The sequence below is a fragment of the Osmerus mordax genome, chromosome 6 (assembly GCF_038355195.1).
Source record: "Osmerus mordax isolate fOsmMor3 chromosome 6, fOsmMor3.pri, whole genome shotgun sequence".
Taxonomy (NCBI): domain Eukaryota; kingdom Metazoa; phylum Chordata; class Actinopteri; order Osmeriformes; family Osmeridae; genus Osmerus; species Osmerus mordax.
Window position 1 is genome coordinate 16309872 of NC_090055.1, and position 20918 is coordinate 16330789.

At 43.3% G+C, this 20918-nt stretch overlaps 1 protein-coding gene across 1 annotated transcript in view; it reads left to right on the forward strand.

Annotated features, from left to right (window-relative positions):
* Positions 1-3470: 3470 nt before the first annotated feature.
* Positions 3471-20918, forward strand: part of LOC136943817 (G patch domain-containing protein 8) — a 32375-nt gene continuing 14927 nt past the window's right edge. Inside the window, 3 exon segments of the mRNA XM_067237279.1 lie at positions 3471-3986; positions 4228-4350; positions 15816-15953. Coding sequence (XP_067093380.1) covers positions 3471-3986; positions 4228-4350; positions 15816-15953 — 777 coding nt within the window.

The following is a 20918-nucleotide window of genomic DNA, read 5'->3' on the forward strand; positions in this document are numbered from 1 at the left end:
TAAAACTGGCAATCTGAGTGAAACTGCGTCCCCGTCACACTGTTTTGACGTTGTTAGCCTCAGTCAGACTTGGGTCGCTCACTGACAGTGTGCACAATGTTGTATTTCACTCCATTCTACACTATAAATGTCAGGGAGGACTGCCGTTTGTAGATACAAGCCTGCTGAAGATAGCCAGCATCTCGGATTTCTTTAACCGAGCCTGTTTCATTCGTCATTTGCCTGAGAAAGTGACCTCCGTTAGCCAGGCTAGTTTTGCGCGATCACTTCAGGCTATTTAAAGGTATCGGGGTCAAGTGACTTTTGTGCATGGACAAATGAAACGTAAATGTACTTGTCCAAAGGACAAGTGCTTCAAAAAGTTAATGTCAAGCCCTGAAATCCAGTGGCCAGAGATATATGATGACCTGATCGACACAAGTGTATTATACCCGGGAGAAGTTCGTCTTTTGCATCCGACATGCGCAGTTGAGCATGCTTGACTGTCGTGTGACGTAGGGTGATAATTGGTCACTCACCTGACCACTCACCAATCACCTGTGTAAGAGACTGAGTGGCGCGTGTCTGTGTGGTTGCCACGGTGATGGTGCAGCCATGGGCGTAGATTTTGGGGGGGACGCTAGGTACTAGTCCCCACCAATATTTTAAGATGACAAAATTGTCCCCACCAATATTTTTGCGAACTCCTTTGTGCTGTAATTTGGATCGATTCCAAAAACATATTTTGCACAATATATTTGCAAAACTCATTTGTATTATTGTTCGTCGCCCAGAAAAGTGAAACATTTATTTTCAAGTTATCCAATGTGCCCTCGAGCCTGCGAAACAAGATGATGTAATTTAATTGGCTGAAGTGGCAGTCAGAAACACTTCATGAATCTTGACTTGCAGAAAGAGAGCTGTCAGTAGTCTGACACGGTAAACTACTAAATACGCCAGGAAATAATAAAGCCTCATATTAGTATTTTGTTTGGTCTCAGCATTGATATTCTTGACCCTTTTGTGCTTTGTAGATAGGAAAATTATCCTTCTTTATCCAGAAGGATAAAGCTGACTTACCCACATAATGGGACCGTGCTAGTTTAGCCTAGTACCAGCAGGCTAGCAAACTTAAAAGTGATATTAAATGGTAATAAATAGGCCTATATAATCCCTTGGATAGTAATATGGCTTTCCCTGTAATCTCGACCAATGTCAGCAGTCAACTAAGCATGGTTAGTGTCTGTATTAAATTGATGAATTACTGTGCAGGAAAAACAGCACTCTGAAGCTACAGATGTAGAGCAGGTTGGTGATGAATCAGCATCAGGGGTTCAGGTGAGAAGTTGAATTTGTCCATTTTGGTAAAGATTGCATTAAATTGCTGTTTTTTAAGGGATGTTTAGACAATGTTACCCATGAATGTTATCATTCACACTTATACTTGTAGGTAGTAAAAAGGTGCTATAAATTGGGATGCCCAAATATAAATCATTATTTCATTGCTCACAAGTCCAGTACAGATGATGAAGGCCTAGTACAGCTCCTTGCTAACGCGCTGAGGGCAGAGAGAATAACGTAAATGTACCTAGAATCCACACCTCAAACAAGTTAACCTAGATGCAGAACTATACGTCCAATCCCAAAACTAATATATATTATTAATATTAATGTATATTTCCCGAGACCCAAGACTCTGCCGAAACCATAGATATCTCTTATTTGTCTGTGCGGTCAGAAATACGACTCTACCGGCAGTTTAAAAAACGTGTTCCTTCTGCTTTCCTGGTGCGTGTCTGTTTGGTTGCCACGGTGATGGCGCAGCTGTGATTGCTAACAAGCTGGGCAGAAAGAATAACATACATTTACCTAGCATCCACACCTCAAACAAGTTAACCTAGACGCAAAACTATACGTCCAATCCCAAAAATACGGATATTTTCCGAGACCCAAGACTCTGCCGAAACCACAGATATCCTTTATAGTGTAACGCTGGGAGGGTTTGGTTTACACAAGTTCAAGTGTCATTTGTTCATTGCGGGAGATGTCTAGCCTGGTTTGGGTATTGGTGGAAACGTTGAAGGGGGAGGGTTAACATACAGGGCTTGTTTTGTTTTGGACCTGACCGAAAGAGGGGGGGGGGGGGCGTTTTTGTGTTTTGGGCGGACATCTCAACCCCGGGTAGCTGTGTGTAAAAATACATCTGGGCTTTCAAGCTATCAACCTGACTACGTGGTCTCTGGCTCTTGTGTTCTGAGTCCTGTCTGTTTCCCCGCACGCTACATTGGTGTCAGAAGTGGGATGGAACCTGGCGCTACTGCGTTGATTTCCGACAGCTAAATGACATCACAGTCAAGGACTCCTACCCGCTGCCCTGGGTCGACGAGTCACTCGACCGAATCAACGGGTCGGTGTGGTTCTCCTCGCTGGACCTGAGAAGTGGATATTGGCAGGTCCCACTGTCTACAGAGGCCCGCCCCAAGACTGCATTCTCAACAGGCTAAGGCCTATGGCAGTTCACTGCCATGCCATTTGGACTGTGCAACCCACCAGCGACCTTCGAGACGCTAATGGAGAGGGTGCTGGCGGGGGTCCCGGCTAGCAACCTGCAGATGTACCTAGATGATGTGCTGATGCACGGAATCGACTTCAAAACCGCGCTAACAACCCTCCAAACAGTGTTGTCAAAGATCCAACAGGCTGGACTCAAGTTGAACCCAGAGAAATGCAAGTTGATGAGGAAGGAACTGGTCTTCTTGGGCCATAAGGTCAGTGGGGAAGGAGTGGACAAGGAAGAGGGCAAGGTCACTGCTATTCGGGATTGTCCAACTCCCCAAAACCTTACTGAGCTACGATCGTTCCTAGGATTGACGTCCTATTACCGTCGGTTCATTGCGGGATTTGCTACAAAAGCACCTCCGCTTAACCAATTGACGAACAAAAACATCCGGTTTACATGGGGACCAGAGCAGCAGGATTGACGTCCTATTACCGTCGGTTCATTGCGGGATTTGCTACAAAAGCAGCTCCGCTTAACCAATTGACGAACAAAAACATCCGGTTTACATGGGGACCAGAGCAGCAACAGGCATTTGACACACTCAAAACGTTGTTGTGCCATTCTCCCGTACTGTCAACACCAGAGCCTGGAGGGGAGTTTGTGCTCGATACAGATGCCAGCAATGAGGGGCTGGGAGCAGTCCTGGGCCAGGTCACGACCAAGGGGGAACGAGTGATCGCCTACTACAGTAGAACCTTCTCAAGACCGGAGAAGAACTACTGTGTCACGCGCCGAGAACTCCTGGCGGTGGTGGAAGCGGTGAATCGATTTAAACACTACTTGTGTTGCCTTAAGTTCCTAATTCGCACTGACCATGCTTCCCTCAAGTGGTTGCTGTCGTCCCGAGAGCCAGAGGGTCAAGTGGCAAGATGGATAGAGCGGCTACAAAAGTACAACTTCACTATCGTCCACCGTAAGGGTGAGGCCCCCCATGGACCGGGTGGCAGTTGATGTTCTGGGACCCTTCCCGCGCACCCCCAGAGGGAACCGCTTTGTGGTAGTGGCGATGGACTATTTCACTAAGTGGCCCGAAGCGTATGCAGTCCCTGATCAGGAGGCGGCCACAGTCTGTGAGGCACTCATTGGAGGGATGTTCAGTCGGTTTGGGGTCCCAACTGTGCTTCACTCCGATCAGGGAAGGAACTTTGAAGCTCGACTCTTTGCAGAGATGTGCAGGCAGTTGGCCATCCACAAGACCCGCACCACACCACTTCGGCCCCAGAGTGACGGGTTGGTGGAGCGGTTTAATCGCACGCTCGGGGCTCAGCTGGCGCTCGTGGTGGCAAAAGACCAGAAGGACTGGGACCTGCAGCTGCCGTTGCTTCTGTTGGCTTATCAAGAGTCAACGGGCTGCACCCCTGCACTGCTTATGTTCGGGAGGGAGCTTCGCACACGTGCTGGAGCGGTGGTGTACAGGGTGAAGATGGCTCCCGGGGGAAGAGTGATGGTGCTGCATTGTGATCATCTGGCACCCTATCGGGGTAACGCTCAACCTGGGTACAGCAGGGGACCCTCATGCCCATCCCCAGTCAGGGACCAGTCTGCACTGGACCAGCCAGCATCAACTTTAAGGCCACAACGAGGGAGGAGGGGGGGAGGCGCTGCACGTCGTCCGGGGCAACAGGGGAGGGTGCCCCAGGTTGAAGTTCAGGTCACGCCCTTGGGGGCAGTCGTTCCTCCTATGGCAGGGGTACAAGAGGAACCCAGGGAGGATGTACGGCCGAGGAGACGGCGGAGGGTCCCACAGCGGTTCCGGGATCATGAGATGGGGCTCCTCGGGTGCGAGGAGATTTGACATGGGGGGAGGCAGTGTAACGCTGGGAGGGTTTGGTTTACACAAGTTCAAGTGTCATTTGTTCATTGGGGGAGATGTCTAGCCTGGTTTGGGTGGAAACGTTGAAGGGGGAGGGTTAACAAACAGGGCTTGTTTTGTTTTGGACCTGACCGAAAGACGGGGGGGGGGGGGGGGGGGGGGGGCGTTTTTGTGTTTTCAGTGTCCCTAGTGTGTTTTTATACTTTTAACCCTTGTGCTAAAAGTGGTATTTTGATCGATATTGTGAGTACATGAACCCAAGTCTGCACGCTTGGCCATGACTACAAGAGTGACCTTGAGAACTGTTGTTGTTGTAATGTTGTTTCCCATTTGGGGGAGCGTGTCTTTGTATTGGGGGGAGGTGAGCATGTCATCCTATTTGGGGGGGAGTTGACTCGTATTTGCACTTCAGGGCCACCGTAAATTACAGTAGCAGCCCGGCTGGAACTCCCTGGTCGTATTGACAGATTAGCAGAGACTTTTAGTAATATAATAAAAAGTTTTTACATATGTCAACGTGTATGTCTATTAAACAGTTTTGTATTTTGTATACAAGTTGTATGTTGATCGATGTTGTGAGTACGTAAACCCAAGTCTGCACACTTGGCCATGACAACTACAACACTGACTTTAGAGAACTACAATTCTACATTAATCTGTTTGATACGCCCTCGCGCGTGGTGAACTGTGGGAAGGCGAGCGATGGCAAGCGATTCGCGTCGCTGCAGTGTAAACGCACTGTAAGTGTTTGTCAGCACTCTAGGCTCTCCACATACACACCCATGTAAATCTCAGAAACGGTTTGAAAAACTCATGAAACATAATCAGTGATATTGAAAAAAGTTGAATAGATATCAAAAGCTTATTAATTTTTTTTTTTTAAGTTTTAAAGTTTAAATGGTGGCTGTAGCTGAAAGATTGAGGAAGAAGGATTTGAAAGTTGAAGAAGTTTAAGAGGATTGAGAGGATTTGGGGAAAAAACTCAATTGGGACCCTCATGTAAAAAAACATTAGGAATATTGATTTATATTAATTCAAACAAGGGGTAAGCTGAAAAGTCATAGCCTGAAACTGCTGAATTTGATAGCTTAACGGTTTAATAGCTGAAGATTTGAAGGTGCTGAAAGGTGTCACGGAAGAAATAGAGAAGATGAATCAACAAACACACTAATTGTATCTAAAACGAACCTACAAAGAGCTCGGTTACACTACCGAAGTTGAATTAGCCAATGTTGTTAGCGATGCTAGCTAACGTAGCTGTATATCACAATCAGAATTTGGTTTATCCGCCATGTATGTTACACAAACACACACACCCCCCTCCCCCCCATATGCACCGATCTCTACCAGAAATGACCATTAGACGGTCTCTCGCTCGCTCGCAATACAAAATCCCTGACTTCCGGGACATTTGCGTCAGGGAGCCGCTATTGAAATGCGGGAGACTCGGGATGTCTGTTCTAAGAACTAAACAATTTGAAAATACAACAATTTAAAAATAAAAAACACAATATATATAACATTTCACTGGGTCTTGCAGCTGTTTGATTTACTGAAATTATTGGGTGTGCTTTGCCTTCGGCAAGGGCACAACCTTTGTTCTCTCACATATATTATTGGGTGTGCTTTGCCTTCGGCAAGGACACAACCTTTGTTCTCTCACATATATATTATTTATTTATTATTTTCCTGTTTATCTTTATTATTATTGTGTGAATGCTGTTAAGCATTCTCACTATTGTTTTCCTGTTTCTCCTTATTTTTGATGGAATGCTGCTTCAGCAGTTTCAGGCCATGGGTGCTATGACTTTTCAGCTTTGTACCTCTTATGCTTGAATTAATATAAATCAATATTCATAATATTTTTAACATGGGTTTCCAATGGAGTTTTCTTTCAAATCCTCTCAAACTTCTTTAAACTTCTTCAACTTCCAAATCCTTCTTCTTCCTCAATCTTTCAGCTAGAGCCACCATTGACACTTTAAAATGTTGACAAAACCCTAAACTATTTTTAAATAATTCAGCTTTTTGATATCTATTCAACTTTTTTCAATATCACTGATTATGTTTAATTACTTTTTCAAGCCGTTTCTGAGATTTACATGGGTGTGTACGTGAAACCCTAGAGTGCAGACTGAAACGCTTAGAGTGGAGGGCAGCTTCGGATGTTGTTGAAAAAATATTTCTAGTTTGCCAGCATTGCCACAATTTTCGCTCTTCATGCTTTGTTTTTGGATCAATAGATAACTAATTTTGTGCTGGTCGTAGACAGTTGTCTGTTGAATCCAACAGACGTACACATTTGTTCAGAGCCCCACGAAAGCGAGACAAAGTCCAACTCTCGCCCCATAGAGACCAATGCAAATCTGGTGACAAAATCTTCAGAGAAAGCATAAAGAACAAGATTTTGAAACTGCCGGTAGAGTCGTATTTCTATTTTATTTTTTGGATTGGACGTATAGTTTTGCATCTAGGTTAACTTGTTTGAGGTGTGGATTCTAGCTACATTTCTGTTATTCTCTCCTATAGTCGAGCTAGCGCGATGGCTCTCCATAACTAAAAACGGTTCGACTTCTTTTCCACAATCGACCAAATTGGCCAAACAAGGTATGTACATTGAGCTTAAAGTGTACATAATCTAGCTAGATCGTTTTTATTTTAGCAAGTTTCACAGAAATCTGCAAAAATCGAGGCTCAAGACTGTCATAGCTGACCGTCACGAACAGCCAAACCGGGGCTGGTGTAAGTGTTTTCTGCAGCTGGCGTTAATCCTACGAACAAACGCTTCGTAACTGCAAAGTTTTTACTTTTAATTGACGATATTGAACACAGATGTTAAGTAACTTGTCTTTACTCCGTTTACTCCGTTATTCTCCGTTTTCAATTTGAAGCAGTATCTAGCTTACTATAGGAAATCTCCCAATGCATCCTCTGTCTAGCTTCGCTTCGGCTAAAGTCAGATGGACGACGATGACGATGCATGCATGCATTGTTCACGCCTACGGTGTTAATACAGTCTGTACAAATACCACTTTGACACACTTGCAAGAAATGATCCGCTGGTTAGATGTAGCATGATCTTATTTAATACCCACAATACTGTAGTTCAGCTTTTTTTGCAGCAGCATTTTAATATGAGTTCAAGTAGCTTTTGCAGTTGCACAACCAACAAAGTCACGTAATGTGACGTGATTGAATTTAAAAGTTTTTATTTTTATGTCATCTTCAATTAAGTGTCTGAACAGGGCTGGGTGTGCAGGCACACATGATTAGTTTCTCCTCCACCTTGAACCTGAAACCTAGATTCTAGGTTAGAAATGTTGCCAGTCTGTTGCCAATGACCAACGGTTGCTACGTTTTTCCAGCAAGTTCAAGTCGTTCCAGTGTTGTCCTTTTACCTTCAAATTCGTTCAACCCAGACTTCAGCAACTGGTTTTCTGCTAAATTTTCACATTTTCCTGCAGCTCATCTTTCTGAATTTTTGCCCTTATTGTTTTGCATTTTTTCTCTTATTTTCTTCTGTTTTCTGCCTTCTTCTTGCTCCAGGTCCTTTCAAAAATACCTTTCACTGCAGTACCTTCCAACTGCCAGTACTTTTGCATTCAGGCCTTTTGAAACTCCAGCAAATAATTTTCTGCTAAATTTTCAAATTCTTCAGAATTATTTCTCTTTTTGCATTTTTCTTCTCTATTCTGTAGTTTTATACATCCGTCCAGCTCCAGCCCCTTTCAAACTTACCTTTCAGGCGCTTCAGCTTATAACTTACTACTAAATTTTCAAAATGTTCCGCTTTTTTAGCATGGTCAGCTATCCACATTCAGGTTTTTAGCATTCTCACTGCTGTTTCGCAGCAACAGTCGTTTCTAGTTTATTGTTTATTTTCGCCCCCCTAAGGATCAGTCAATATTTGGACTACATAGACAACCTAGGTGTCAAAAGTTTCGTATTGGTAGCGATTGCGTTGGTTGTATTTTTATTTACATGAAACCACTTGAAATTATCATTCTGGTTTCAAACCAGTGTTGCTCACTGCAACGCTGTAGCCTACTTGAGACACACTACAAAAACATCTACAGTACACAGCTGTTTAGGAAGTCAAACGGCGACAGAACATGTTCGGCACTCCCCTTACTTAAATAAAAAGTCTTTGAATAGGTGAAACTATCTGACTACTAACCTGAACTTCATTGCCACAGCCTAAACTTTGTCAATCTGTTCATGAAAATAATTATTTCAGCCTAAACCGTACAACGGAACGTTACATCGAATTCAACCAACGCAATCGCTACCAAGACGAACACAGCAGTAGTCTAGTACTGTAATGTAGTAGTAGAATTTACCGGGGCAGCTTCTCCACACAGGGCTATATCGCATTTTGCGTTGTTACTGACAATGATCGCTACCAGTGAGCTTTTTATGAATTAGCGATTTTCCACTAAATAAATGTCAAGCTTATTTATGTTTTTGGGGGCATATTTTCAGTTAGCAGATGGTACTGTTTGAATCGCGATTCCATCTTCTACTGCCGGTAAAATCGTAGAATAATCTTCAAAGTGGGTTCTTTATTAATGAATGAATGCAATATGAGTAGGCTAAATGCCTGAAAATATCACGAGAAGGGAAAACTTAAAAGGACGTTTAAGTCATAGAGATTAGGTCAATTTTTACACCGGTCTGCCAAATTTATTCGTTTTGATTCAGCTATGAGGCTGCCTCTTGCAGGGGAAATGACAAGACATCATATTTCATTCTACACTTCACTCGTGTTTTGAGTTGTAACTGAGCAGCAAAATCTATTTGATCTTTATAAATAATAAGTAGGCCCTATGCATTTTTATATAAAATATACAGAAATATCAGTTGTACAAATGTCATTCCAAAACGGACCCCTGTGCAACCGACGCAAGCAAGCACACCCTACAATTTCCCCAGAAATTGTACCCTCTCTAGTTATGAAATGTTATGTTCTACTAGCCATTTGCCTACTTTAGCAAGTCACTGTATTTCCAAGCCCTGATAGTAACTGCAGGGCTGTCAACTTTTCAAAAAACCTTGGGGTGAGATTTGGTGGGGCCAACCCAAATTTTGCTGCGTACAAAGTACCTCTAGCCCCTTAGCTGCACGGTCTGTAGAGATCTTGGAACAAAGACACTTTTTTGTTCTAAAGCCGGGCTATAAGTCGCTCGAAATATAAGCCATACAACCACAAGAAAACTGTAAAATCGGGGTACAGGCCGCGGCTTTATTTCCGAAAAATACGGTAGTCATACCATGCAGTCCTACTATACAGTCCTACAGAACTATACGGCTCTACTATACAGTCCTACAATACAGTTCTACTATACAGTCCTACTGGACTATACAGCCCTGCAGTACAGTCCTACAGGACAGCCCTACTTTACAGTGCTTCTATACTGCCCAACAATAGAATCCTACTATTCAGTCCTAAAGACACACACAGGGAGATATATCGGCATATCGGCACACCATGTGCTATCTGGCTCCACCATCTGTGCTGCTGGCCTCATTTGTCATGCTGTTCTATCTAGTTTTAACAGATCTATCTGTATGGCCTGGTCTGCACTGTTTAGTTTAGCACTTCCTGTTTCTTGGCTGCTGGTTATATGGTGTTCTAACACATTGATGGATTTGGCTGTAAAATAAGCTCTAATGGGTAATGAATAATACTATCAAAGTTTGACACATCTGGGTTTTTGGCTGTTGATGTTTTTTTCTCTCTGGTTGCTTTGGTGTGTGCTCACACGCGTGGAGGTGTGTGATGGTTTTGTGTGGGTCTCAGACTTTCTGACAGAGTGCACAGCAACACAAGCGAAGGCCTTAATGGTGCTGAGCATGTGAGGAAAAAGCTTCTTATTAACACCCAATTACTGTGTGTGTGTGGAGGAGGGTGGTTTTGGGTGGGTGTGTTATTTAGGTCGAGAAATCATTGCTGTAAGAAGCATCTCATCCCTTAGGTCAGCTGTCATTAGCAACATGAGAAACCAGAGCAATAAAGTCTAAGTTTGTGTGTGTGTCTGTGCATTTAGCAGATGCTCTTATCCAGAGCGACTTACAGTAAGTACAGGGACATTCTCCCTGAGGCAAATAGGGTGAAGTGCCTTGCCCAAGGACACAGTCATTTTTCACGGCTGGGGAATCGAACCAACAACCTTCAGATTACTAGCCCGATTCCCTAACCGCTCAGCCATCTGACCCACTATGGGTGTGTCTTTGTAATGGAGCGTTGATAAGCTTTCTGATGTACTGTAAAGGTAATGATTTCCAATCATTAGAATGGGGTGAAAGGGATAATAAGAGTGAGATTAGGTTAAAGACTTGATAAACAATAGAAGAAAACTGACATATGAGAGAGGTAGGGAAAAAAAGGTTAAGGGCACACACACATACAAACACATACACACAATAATTTGTTTTAAAAAAGGGAGTCAGGTGGCTGAGCGGTTAGGGAATCGGGCTAGTTATCCGAAGGTTGCCAGTTCGATTCCCGGTCATGCAAACTGACATTGTGTCCTTGGGCAAGACACTTCACCCTACTTGCCTCGGGGGAATGTCCCTGTACTTACTGTAAGTCGCTCTGGATAAGAGCGTCTGCTAAATGTAAATGTTTTGCTGTTCTTGTGGGGATTAACAATTTAGTCCAAAACTATCCAAAACTCCTAACCCTAACCCTTAATGTAATTATTTCCCTTATACTAAGTCTTTTCCTTAAAGGTGACATGACATGAAAACGTCACTTTAGGAGGTTATTTAACATTAATATGCCTGCCTTTGGTCCCCCAGTGGCTAGAATTTTCGATAGGTGTAAACCAAGCCCTGGGTGTTCTTCTCCGCCTTTCAGAAAAGGAAAGCTCAATTTGAAAATCTCCTCTTTGTTACGTCACAAGGAGGAAGGTTACCTCCCCGCTCTCTGCTTTGCCCGCCCAGAGAATCTGGCCCGCCAATAAGAAACTGAGCTACGACCGTGCAAGTGTTTTTATCCTAGAGAGACATCATGGCTTGCAAACTAAGGAAGCATTACATTTGCTCAGTTTGGATGTACAAAGGAAAACAAAAATCTTTTTACAGTTCCTTCATCCGAGCCTCTGAAGACCCAGTGACTTAATTTTAGTTTCTCTGGAAATGCGCCTACACAACTTATGTTGTAGGCGCATTTGTTTTGTATGTCTGCGTCAAACACTTCAGCCACGAAATTAGAAACTGCAAGTGGCAGCTCGGATCTAAGATGGATTCGAGAGACCGAAGATAGAGTGCGGCTAGTTTGGTTAAAGTTTTAGATCAACACTTGTATTATTGTTTTTGTTGATTTTATGTAAAGCACTTTGAGCTGCAATTCTTGTATGAAAAGTGCTATATAAATAAAGTCTTACTTACGACTGTTTCCTCAACTTGAGCTAATACAAAACTGGCCTTGCTGAAATTAAATTCTGTATCAGTACTAACTCTCCTTCGTCCAGCTACTAACCTCGGACAAGTAAGTTAACTAACACTATATCATTTTGTAGCTTTACTGTATATGGTTACCTAGCTACCCTTAGAATGTGGCTGTAACATTAGCTCTGCAGCTAACAGATGAGTTACGGTCGCTAATGGAAAGGTATATAGCATCAAGTATGTGTGTGAATACACATGCTGTAACGTGAGTGTTGTACACTTCTTTGTTATTTGGATAACCGTTCTGCTGTTGGTGTTATGGCGCGCGCGATATCCGCCTTTCCCCTCATTGAAATGACTGACTGTGTACCTCTGCAAACCAGGGTTGTCAGATGAGAATGGGCAAATTCGAGGCACCTTACAGCAACGGGGCTACAGCCATTGCTATACATTCATTGTAAACATTAGCGCATGGTGCCACCCCTCCGCTCCTCATTAGCATTTAAAGCTACAGACACCAAAACAGCGCGTTCTGAGGAAAGCTCCTTGTAGGACTGCTAGTAGTGGCTGTAATTCTGCACCAAGGCTGAATTTCGGGAAAGAGACTTCTGATACAGTATTAGGGGACCACTAAGGCCTATATAAAAGCATCCAAAAACAGCATGTCATGTCTCCTTTAAATAAATAACACTTGAAAAGGCCAAGAAAATGTCCCCACAAGTTGACTTCCCCACAAGAATATCTAAACAAGTCACACACACAGTGTTTCCCCTACCATTGTATTAGGGGGGTGCCCCGCGCCCCCCCCCCCCGGAAGGTCAAGTTATTTTTTATTTATTTATTTTTTTAAATAGCGCCAGATCACAAAATAAGTCATTTAAGGTTACCTTTCCTATAAAACAGCTATAGCTTGCTCTTTTATTAAACAAACTAATTAAGCAATATAGTACGAGTGAGAGTGGGGTTGGTAAGGGATATTCCCACGGGTGTTGTTGCCTACGGCCGAACACCACCCGTGGGAATATCCCCGAACACCACCCGTGGGAATATCCCTTACCAACCCCACTCGCACGAGTACTATATTGCTTTTATAAAACAATTTTATAGTCAACCAATTAACATTTAAACACGAAGTTATTGATTAAAAACATGTTTATTTAGCCATTGTTCCTCCGCAACGAAAAAAAAATAGTTCCATTGTCAACGTCAGCTGAGTGAGCTATTAGCCCGAAAGCTAACGTTATGCTAGCAAGATTCAAAGGCAATAACATTGTGTACGGTTGACAAACAGTAAATATAATTTTACAGTATGTTTGACAAGAAGATTTGCTAGCTAACCAGCCATGTCACTGTCCCAAAATCGATATCAAGATTTTCACGAACAAAGTATCGGCCATATAGTTAGCTAGGCTACTAGTAAAGTACTAGTCTACAGGCCGCAGCCTGTGGAGCGAGTTGAATACAGTACAGTACAGCAAATGGATGTGAGATGACCGCATCAAAGTTGACATTTAAGTCTAGCCAGCTATCGAGCCATGTCATTGTCCCCAAATAAAATATAGATTTTTAAGAAGAAAATAATCGGCCATGTGTAGAGTTGCTACTGCTGTCGTGTTGGCCGCAGCCTGTCTGAAGTAGATTGACTAGCGAGGTGAATAGCGAATGGGATGTGAGATGAGCGGTTACGTGACACTGACACAGTACGTTCTGAAAAGAAACATTTTTCAAATAGGTTACAATAAATATTGAAGTCACTCATTGTTGTAAATACAAGTTAGCTTGTTAAAGTCTTTCAAAATTGTAAATGGAGGCTTTGACTCGTCCCTGTTGTTATGGTGACTTATTTGTATCAACGCGAATGTTTCATCGCGGAGTGATTTATTATTAGCTGTGAAAAGTCTGAGTTGGGATGTCCTGGGATATTTCAACTCATGGAACGTCTCTCGTCCAATCAGAAACAGCCAAATAAGTCGATAGAACCCAATTGTTCAATAAATGGCCGTATGTTATTTATCTTATTTACACGACTGCATGTCATATCTGTCTCTACATGGGCGTCGCCCCCCCCCCCCCCAAAGCTGTAAACCTAGGGGAAACAATGCACACACATACCCACGCACACACACACACACACCATATACAAACAAATACACACACACAAACACACACACACATACAAATAGCCATCTCCAGCAGGATAGAGAGACGTCAGTGGGTGATTTGTTCACTTCCTGCTTTTGTCTGAATCTGAGGCTGATCGATACAGGAACTGACAGAGAGAGAGAGAGAGAGAGAGAGAGAGAGAGAGAGAGAGAGAGAGAGAGAGAGGAGGGGAGGGAAGACAAAAGGGAGAGAGAGAAAGGGTTGGAGTGAATAATGCAGAGAGAGATAGAGGGCCTACTGCAAGCCTTGCCGCTAGATATGTATCTAAATGTCACAACCTGAGGGACAGTGAATCAACCTTGTATGACTGTTAAAACCTTTCTATATCTTACTGTAACATGTATTTATCTGTTACTTTTCTACAGTCCTCAACTTACTACGTTACTGTTATTTTGCCATATTATTATTGTTAGACTCCTTGTAAAATGTTATGATATATATGTTAAAATGTCCATTTGATATGGACTGCTTTGTAAATACTGCTCAACCCAAACTGTCATGCCAATAAAGCATTCTGAACTGAACTAGAGGGAGAGAGAGAGAGGGGGGAGGGAGGGATGCAGTGAAAGTAAGAGAAAGAGAGAGCGAGAAAGAGAGAGAGAAAGTGAGGAAGGAAGGAAATGTATCTAATCAGCAGGAATTACTTTTCAGTCTTTTCTTTAAGAGTTTCAGAAGAATCATTCTCTCCTCCTCCTCATTCTCCTTCTCCTTCCACCCTCCTCCCATTCTTCCCTGTCCTCCCCCCTTCCCATTTTGTCTATTGGGGAATGTTGTCAACATCTGCCTGTGTGTATTTCAGAAGAATAATGTGTGTGTTTGTACAGTATGTTTGTTTATGTGTGCGTGCATCTGTCTGAGTGAATGTCTGTGTCTGTCTGCATGTGTGTGTGTGAGCATGCTTCGCCCAAGGGACTGCAGGAAATAACATAGTGGTGCCATCATTGAAGAATATGTGCACAAGTGTGTATGGGTGTGTGTGAGAGAGAGAGGGCAAGAAAGAGATAGAGAACATGTGTGTCCATCCTTTCTTTCCTCTCTTCTATACGTCATTCCAACACCCTCGTTTTCCCTCAATATTTTTTGCTGCTCTTCATCCCCACCTCCATCTCTTCCCTCTCCCCACCTTCTTTCATCTCTTCACCTCTCTCCCTCTATTTTTACTCTCTCCTGTTGCCTTTCTCTCTACCTCTCTCTTTTCTTTTCCCCTTCTCTCTTCTGTCATGTTCTATCCTCCACTCTCCTCTCCACTCATCACCTCTCCTCTTTTCCTTTCCTCTCATCTCCTCTTCTCATCTCCTCTCCACTCATCACCTTCTCTTTTCTCTCCTCTTATCCTCTTATTTTCTATCCTCTCTTCCATATTACTCAGAAAATTGGGGCCAATGGAGTCTGTCATTAGATGACCCAGAGCTCACACAACAGGATGACAGCATAAGAAATCAGGTAAGAGAGGAAGAAAACACGAGAAAATAGAGAAAAACAGAAGAGAGAACAAATGTAGAGAAGAGGGAAGATATATATTGAGAAAGGAGTAGGAGAGTCGCAGAAAGCGAGAGAGGGAGAGACTGACAACTTCAAATTAAATTCCCATCATGTCAGGGTAGAACAGGATTCAATACTGTTTATTGGCAGCTTCTAGCCTGAGGGAAATTACATTCTGAGGCATGGAGCGTGCACACACACATACATATATATGCACACACACACACACACAGCCCTATTTGTGTCCATAAAGAGGGCCTCTCTTATTTGATTTTCTTTTGTATCCATGTGTCTGTTCCTTTTGTGTGTGTGTGTATTTGTGTGATGTGTGTGCACGTCTAATTGTCTAATGGAGCGTTGATTCACTCCATGCTCTTGATCAAACTTTCCCCCTCTCTCTCTCCCTCTCTCTCCCTCTGTCTATAGGATCGTGCTGAAAGGAGTGTAGGAGCTCCTCTTGAGGATCCCAAGGCCCACTTCTACTGTGAGCTTTGTGACAAGCAGTACCTCAGACACCAAGAGTTTGACAACCACATCAACTCCTACGACCACGCTCACAAACAGGTAGCACACATACATTTACATTAAGCGACTTCCAGAAGAGAGTTTTACAAAAGTGCATAGGTCACTGATCATAACGAGATAGCCCAAAACATTGCGGGTAGCCAAAACATGAAGCATACATTGTGAAAACGAATTAAGTGCCAAAGGGAAGAACCATAAGAGCATGTAGTTGAAAAAGTTACAATTAAACAATTTAACAACATGAACCTCAAAAGTGCAATGGTTTACCTGTGGAAAAAAAGCAAGCAACAAAAATATATTACACAGCAAGTACAATAGTTTTAAGTCAGTTACAACTAACCAACAAGAGCAACAAGACTCTCAATAAGAGTCATTGTGATCCTGAAACATCAGGTTCCTGAAGGTGGGGAGACAGTCACTGATGGAGGTGGGGAGTTGATTCCACCATTGGGGGGCCAGACATGAGAAGAGCTTGTGTTGGGACCGGGCGCTCTTGAGCGGTGGGACCACCAGACGGTTGTCAGAAGAAGACCGTAGGTGGCGGGTGGGGGTATAAGGCTGGAGGAGAGACTTGATGTAGTCGGGTGCAGTCCCGTTCATCGCTCGGAAGGTCAGTACCAGGGTCTTGAATCTGATACGGGCCTTGATGGGAAGCCAGTGGAGGGAGATGAGGAGCGGGGTAACATGGGAGCGTCAGGGTAGATTGAAGACCAGACAGGCTGCCGCGTTCTGAATCCTCTGGAGAGGGCGGGTTGCGCATGCTGGGAGACCAGCGAGCGCATACACACGCAGACACATGCAGAAATACACAAACACCATGGGCACATGAAAGCAACATGCAGACACACACACAGATACATCCACAGACAAACGTACAACACACACACACACATACACACACATAGAAGCCCAAAGTGGTGCATATTATACAGAGTCCCTCCTACTGGTCTCAACCCACGCAGAGAAAATTAAATAAACATAAAATAAAACTGTTCCTTTACTGTCATTGTTCTTTGAAAATGAATTGGAGCTCAGGCAGGCCAATGCTAATGCTTTGTTTTAGCCGGCGGCAGACACATGAAACAAGCTAAAAGAGGGGGAGAGCTGACAATGGCCACTGGCGATAGGGAAACACACACGCGTGCGTGCACATACACACACACACACATAGAACACAGACATATATCTACCCAACCACCCACACAATTAGAACACACACACAAAACACATACACATATACACCCAACCACCCCCACAATTAGAACACACACACCCAGCAGAGATTTAGCACACAGGCTATAGATTAGCACCAGCAGAAGACAGTCCTCCTCCTCTTCTGGTCGGAGCCGGAGAATGGATCCTGATTGCTTCCTCTCTGTGTCTGTTCTCTCTTCCTGACACAGACAGACTGCACTACCTCAGCACTATAACTGATTAGACACATTCACTGCTCAATGCAACACTCTCCAGTGACAATCCATTCAATCAATGGGCAATCAGCTAATTTCTCGATTTCTCCATCCAGTATGGCGAGGAGAGGGGAGAGAGAGAGAGAGAGAGAGAGAGAGAGAGAGAGAGAGAGAGAGAGAAAACGTGGAGCTGTCCAGGGTGCTAATCTTATGCATCGGTGATATCAGCACCATGGACAACTACAACTGCTGTCCTCTCTCAAATCCTCTTCTCTCCTCTGTCCTCTCCTCTCATCTCTCTTCTCATCTCCTCTCTTAGTGTCCAGGCCAGCACATTATGCATGCTAGTCCAAAAGAACAGGATTAATATTGATCATAGACAGTTTGGCATCAAAGACCCTCAAAGCCTCTTACTGTATGCTAGCGGCATGCACACTCACACACACACACATACACACACGTACACACACACCATGTTCACCAGACACAAACCTATTGGAACACATCAAAGCATTCTCCTGTGAGCTGACAGGGGGATGTTAGGCACTGAATGATAACGCAAAAAGACACTCGCTTGTGTAAGACTCAGCACAGATTAACCTGACAACTGTCATCGCCTGCTTGGTGTGTGTGTGTTTAGGTGACTGTGTTTAAGTGTGAGGAGGAGAGAGATGGAGATAGAATTAGTGTGATGACTGTCAACTTACAGTTTTTCACAATTGCTAAAACACTAAACCCCATTCTCTGAATAAAATGTTCAGTGGCGTAAACCCATTTGTCGAATCAGACACTCTTTTGGCAAAACTGAACCCATTCTCATTCACTAAAACATTTTGCACTGTGATGCACTTGTGCTGCAAAATGGTAAACACTGGCGGCAAACAGTAAACACAACTACATCACAGTTGCCATCTGTAAAACACAATGACTCAAAATTGTTCACACTTGTTTCTAATAGTGGTTTGGGACTATGTCAGCTTTCACCGTGGTGTCCGCATACGAGAATAGTTCAACGTCAACCAGCAATTTTTACTGTAAATGTTTGCTTTCCACCATACAGCCCTTTTCTCAAACCAATTGAAGAGTTTTTCTCTGCGTGGCGGTGGAAGTTCTATAACCGAAACCCATATACAGTACCAGGGTAAATCTCCTACAGGCAATGGAATTGGCCTGTGGTGACATAGGTGTGGAGTGTTTTCAAGGCTGGATCCAGCACACCAGAGGGGTGTTACCCCGTGTTTTCTTTGTTGACAGTACTAAGTTGTAATGGTTACTGTAATATTTTCAAATCAAATCAAATTTACAGTATTTGTGTAGCCCTTTTTACTCACAGAGGGCTTCACATATGCCCATAGAACTGCCCCTCTTGAAGAAGGGATCCCTCTTCAAGAGTGAGTTGTGAGTAGTGAGATGCAGGGTACAGTACTGTACAAGGGGGAGAAAGAACAAGAAAAATTGCAAAGAGCAAAGCAGAGTAGTAATTTCTGATAAATTTTGAGCTACTATGATAGAACATGTTTTCGTTCATAAAAAGACAATTACGGATAAATATGAAATTTGTTTTGAGATTATGTTAAAAAAAATCTCCCTGAGAACTATATGTTTTGAACAATGTGTTTTTTATTTTTGGGTGTATTGTTTACTGACTGCTTGATAGTGTATATCATTTTGATCACTTTGTTTATTATTTGAGAGCAGTGTTTGATTTTGAGCACAGGTAAATCTGTTTTGAGGTGAAAGTTTAATTTTGCAAGAGGATTCAGAGGTTTTGTAAATAGTGCTTGAAGATGAGGTTTTGTCTTTACAGTTTTGAGAAAATGGGTGACTGTTTCAAGAAATGTGTTTTAGCAATTGTGAAAAACTGTAATAATGTGATGTATGGTGAGAGTTGGTTGTAATACTCCCACGTTTCATCTGATGTGTAAGATGAATGAGATGCTTGAATGATGTGAGGACATTAAATCCTAACATCTCCCCAGTTATGGCTCACAGTTAAGTCCACAGCACTGAGGGGAGAGGAGAGAAGGAGAGGAGAGCAGGGAGAGTAGAGAGGAAGAAAGAGGAGGCAGAAAAAGGAGGAGAAAAGAGCAGAGAAAGCAGGAGAATGCAGGATAGAGGGAGAAAGGACAGCAGAGGAGAGCAGAGAGAAGTGAGCAGAGAGAGGAGGACTGTTAGACAGTTGTTAAAAAAGCAGCAGTTCAAACTGTACTATAGCACACACACACATACATACACAAAAAACCATGCACGCACACACACAGACACACATGCAGTTACACCTGCCAAGCATGGATAAAGGTAGGATGAAAGCATATTAAAAAGGAAAGCAGAAAGAAAGAGAGGTATGAATCACAGATTTCCTGAGAGGACTACCACACCTGAGGGTACAGACAGATGGAGCTGTGTTTTACATGCACTCACACACTCTCTTACACACATTCTCTTACAGACACACATACACACAGACACACACATTCCCACACATTCTCTTACATATTTACCCACACAAACACTCACACACACCACACACACTCCCACACATATATCCTCACCACACACACACCCCTACAGACGCTCTGACACACATACAAAATACAATGGTGGCTGCTGACAGAACTACATTTCCCAAGACAGTGCATTAGCACACCTGGGGTGAATTAAGAGGGATGATTGTCACACAGGAGGGCTGGATAGGTTCTAGAGAGAGGAACAAGATAAGCCAGCAGTGAGAGGAGTGGAACTGTGGCCTGATTGCAACCCTGTGGGGAAAGTAAACTATTTAAAGCCTTTTCCCCCTATTTTCTGTTGTTTAATAATTTGTGTTACTATCTTTAACCTAGAATTCTGAGTTACACCTTTTTGTGGCAAGAGTGGAAAATAAAATGATTTTTCTTTTTAAAACCCTGCTTTGTTTTCTCCTTGGCAATGATTTGCACTACTGAGGCCCGATATACGGAGAAACAGTCTCTCATGCAATACCCTCAACACACACACACCCCACATTCACACTCCCACACACTCTCTGACACACATACCCCACACATTTAGGCACACACACTCCATCTAACACACACACGCAATCAATCAGTGGATTTGCTTGTGCTTTACTGTAATAAAGGAGAAGATCCAGACAGAGAGAGTTGTATCCTGTTCAAGTATCGTCTGTCGTCATTCCACTCAGACACTCAGCTCTTCATTTCTGTATGCCAAGTATACACCTCTTAGTGATAGATCCTGTTCATGACCCGTCAAAGAAATCAATATCTTTGTTGATGTGCCGTTTCAGCTTTAAAACAAGTTCTTCAATGACTCAGTGTCATTAGATGAAGAGGGTTTATGTCACTTAAATGGTTGTCCTCTGATGAAGAACTCCAGTCCTGTCCCAGATGTCTGTTCCGTGTGTATGCCAGTGGTGGGATGGGGGGATCTCTTTCACTCTCACTCACTCTCAACAGTCATTAGCATTAAACAGTCTGAGCTCCGATGTCACTCAAGCTGCAGGCCTTGCTCTGTCTTTCTTTTTTCTCTCTCTCTTTAGAAGCCCTGATGTCTCTCCCTCCTTCCAGTCCTCCCTCTCTCTCCTTCTTTCCCTCTC